This window comes from Guillardia theta (genome assembly GCF_000315625.1).
Source record: "Guillardia theta CCMP2712 unplaced genomic scaffold GUITHscaffold_75, whole genome shotgun sequence".
NCBI lineage: Eukaryota > Cryptophyceae > Pyrenomonadales > Geminigeraceae > Guillardia > Guillardia theta.
Genome location: NW_005434599.1, coordinates 345,174 through 347,427, shown reverse-complemented (window position 1 = coordinate 347,427; position 2,254 = coordinate 345,174). Strand labels below are relative to the sequence as shown.

At 55.9% G+C, this 2,254-nt stretch overlaps 1 protein-coding gene across 1 annotated transcript in view; it reads right to left on the bottom strand.

Moving 5' to 3' along the window:
- GUITHDRAFT_114473 (hypothetical protein) overlaps window positions 1-2,254 on the bottom strand; it is a gene marked incomplete at both ends in the record, with an annotated part of 2,961 nt that extends 707 nt beyond the window's left edge. Inside the window, 8 exons of the mRNA XM_005826430.1 lie at window positions 24-155; window positions 229-310; window positions 460-503; window positions 650-743; window positions 893-1,741; window positions 1,786-1,924; window positions 2,062-2,105; window positions 2,193-2,254. Of these exons, the coding sequence (XP_005826487.1) occupies window positions 24-155; window positions 229-310; window positions 460-503; window positions 650-743; window positions 893-1,741; window positions 1,786-1,924; window positions 2,062-2,105; window positions 2,193-2,254 (1,446 nt within the window). The remainder of the gene's footprint in view (window positions 1-23; window positions 156-228; window positions 311-459; window positions 504-649; window positions 744-892; window positions 1,742-1,785; window positions 1,925-2,061; window positions 2,106-2,192) is intronic.

The following is a 2,254-nucleotide window of genomic DNA, read 5'->3' as shown; positions in this document are numbered from 1 at the left end:
GGGGGAGAGGAGAGGAGAGGGACCTTGAGCTTGCGGAGACCGTAGGAGAGCTCCTCGAAGCTGAGGGTGTTGGAGTCGTCGGTGTCGAGGATGTTGAAGAGCATGGAGATGCGATCAGAAAGATCCTGCGAGGTGTCGAAGTGAGCGAGCGCCGCCTGCTGAGACGTCAGAGGAAGTGGAGGAGGAGAGGGAGAAGAAGACGAAGAGTAAGGGGTAGTATAGCAGGACCAGGAGGGGGTCGATGGCAAACACGACTAGCGCACGTCCCTCCTGCAAATTCTTCTGCCTGATCTTGTCCTCCTTTTCCGCCCTGCCAGCAGGATGAGATTAAACACCCGCCCCTTCCACACCCCTCCTTCCTTTCCTTCCCTCTCCTCCTTCCTTTCCTTCCCTCTCCTCCTTCCTTTCCTTCCCTCTCCTCCTTCCTTTCCTTCCCTCTCCTCCTCCTCCTCTGCTCACTCTGCTGCGGCGGTGAAGTTGTCAAGGAGAACGGCAACGACGACCTGCAGAAGACATGAAAGAGGGAAGAGAGGAAGGAGGGGACAGAGAAACAGAACTAGTAAAATTGAGACAAAGAAAGAGAGAGGGAGGGAGGGGAGGGGAGGAGAGGAGAAGAGACGAAACGAGACGAGAGGAGACTAGAGGAGACCTGGAGGAGGGTCCAACCGACGATAACGATGAAGGAGACGAAGAACAACGCGACATTCCCGTCCAGCCCCAGGTGATCTTTCCCGTCTCCTCCACTGCCGTCATGGAAGATTGGACGAGCGATCTCACTCGCCCAGCCGTCGCCCGTGCAGACCTGGAGGAGAGATGAGGGGAGGGAGGGAGGAATGGAGTAGGGAGGGAGGTAGGGAGGACTGGAGGGAGGGAGGGAGGGAGGGAGGGAGACCTGGAAGAGGGTGAAGCAGGCGCGAGAAAAGAGCCGAAGAACTCGGGGCTCCGGTCGCTGTAGAAGTTGACGGCGAGGATGGCGTAGATGCAAGTGACGAGGAGCATGATGAGGAACGCGTTCAGGACGGGGACGATGGAGTGAGTCAGTGCGGTGATAATCTGCCGCAGCGACTGCAGGCGGCCGAAGAGGCGGAGGACGCGGAAGGCTCGCATGAGGCGAAGCGACTTGACGCCCGGGAGGTTGCCGACAATCATGGCGATGAGGGAGATGGAGACGATGACGAAGTCGAAGACGGACCAGCCGTCGGAGATGAAGGGCCAGAACCAGTGAGAGATGAGGTTGAGCCCCAGCTCGATCGTGAAGAGGATCGTGAAGAGATCGTCGAGCACAGCGAAGAAGTTCGCCATGCTGCTGCCTTCCTTAGGAAGGAGCTCCGACTGCGCCGCGTTAGCCAAGAAGTTGATGGTGATGAGGAAGGCGACGACGCTCTGCACTGGGTTGCTGTCGTAGAACATGGCGATCTTGTAGCGCATCCTCTCGAACTCTCCGAGCCTGTCGTGTAGAGCGCTATCCATAGAGAGCTTCGCCTGCTCGTCGATCATCTTGACCCAGTCGTCTGTCTCCTTCTCGTCAAAGCTGCGGAAGACGTAGACCCTCCCGCAGCTCTCACTCTCTTCCCTCGTGTGAACTTCGAACGTGAAGCTGTCGACGTGCGCGACCTGTTTGACTTTGCCTCTGAACGATCCTCCGTTCTGCGATTGCCCGCACTCGATTTCCCTCTCCTCCTCATGCTCTTTCATTCGGTCCAGCAGGTCAAACCGATGACCGTCGAGGTGGCTCACTGACCTGTAGTGAAGTCATCGACAACTCACTGAGAGGAGAGAAGAGACCGAGCAAGGGAGACATCTCGCAGAAAGATGCTGTCTTTGATCATGTCCGACCCTTGCGTTGTCAAGATGATGTGTGTTGATGTCAGGATAATCCTCCTCTCTTGCCACTTCTTCTCCTGGCTTCTTTTCTCTACAATGCCTGGACCATCATAATTATCATCATCATCATCACCATCGTCGTCATCATCATCATCATCATGCTCCTCCTCTCTTGCTCCTCCTCCTCCTCCATCAGTATTATATCCAGTATCACGATCTAGTCCAACGCTTGCAGACCTTCTTTGAGGAATTCTTCTGATGGCGGAAGGGACCCGAGCAACCTATACCGTCGTCATCGTCATCATCATCGTCATCGATCGTCATCGTCATCATCATCATCGTCTGTACACTCATCCAAACCAGCGCACCTGTCGTGGCTCATCATGGACGCCACCATGTTCGGGGAGATTCCTCGCTGGAGCTCATCCAT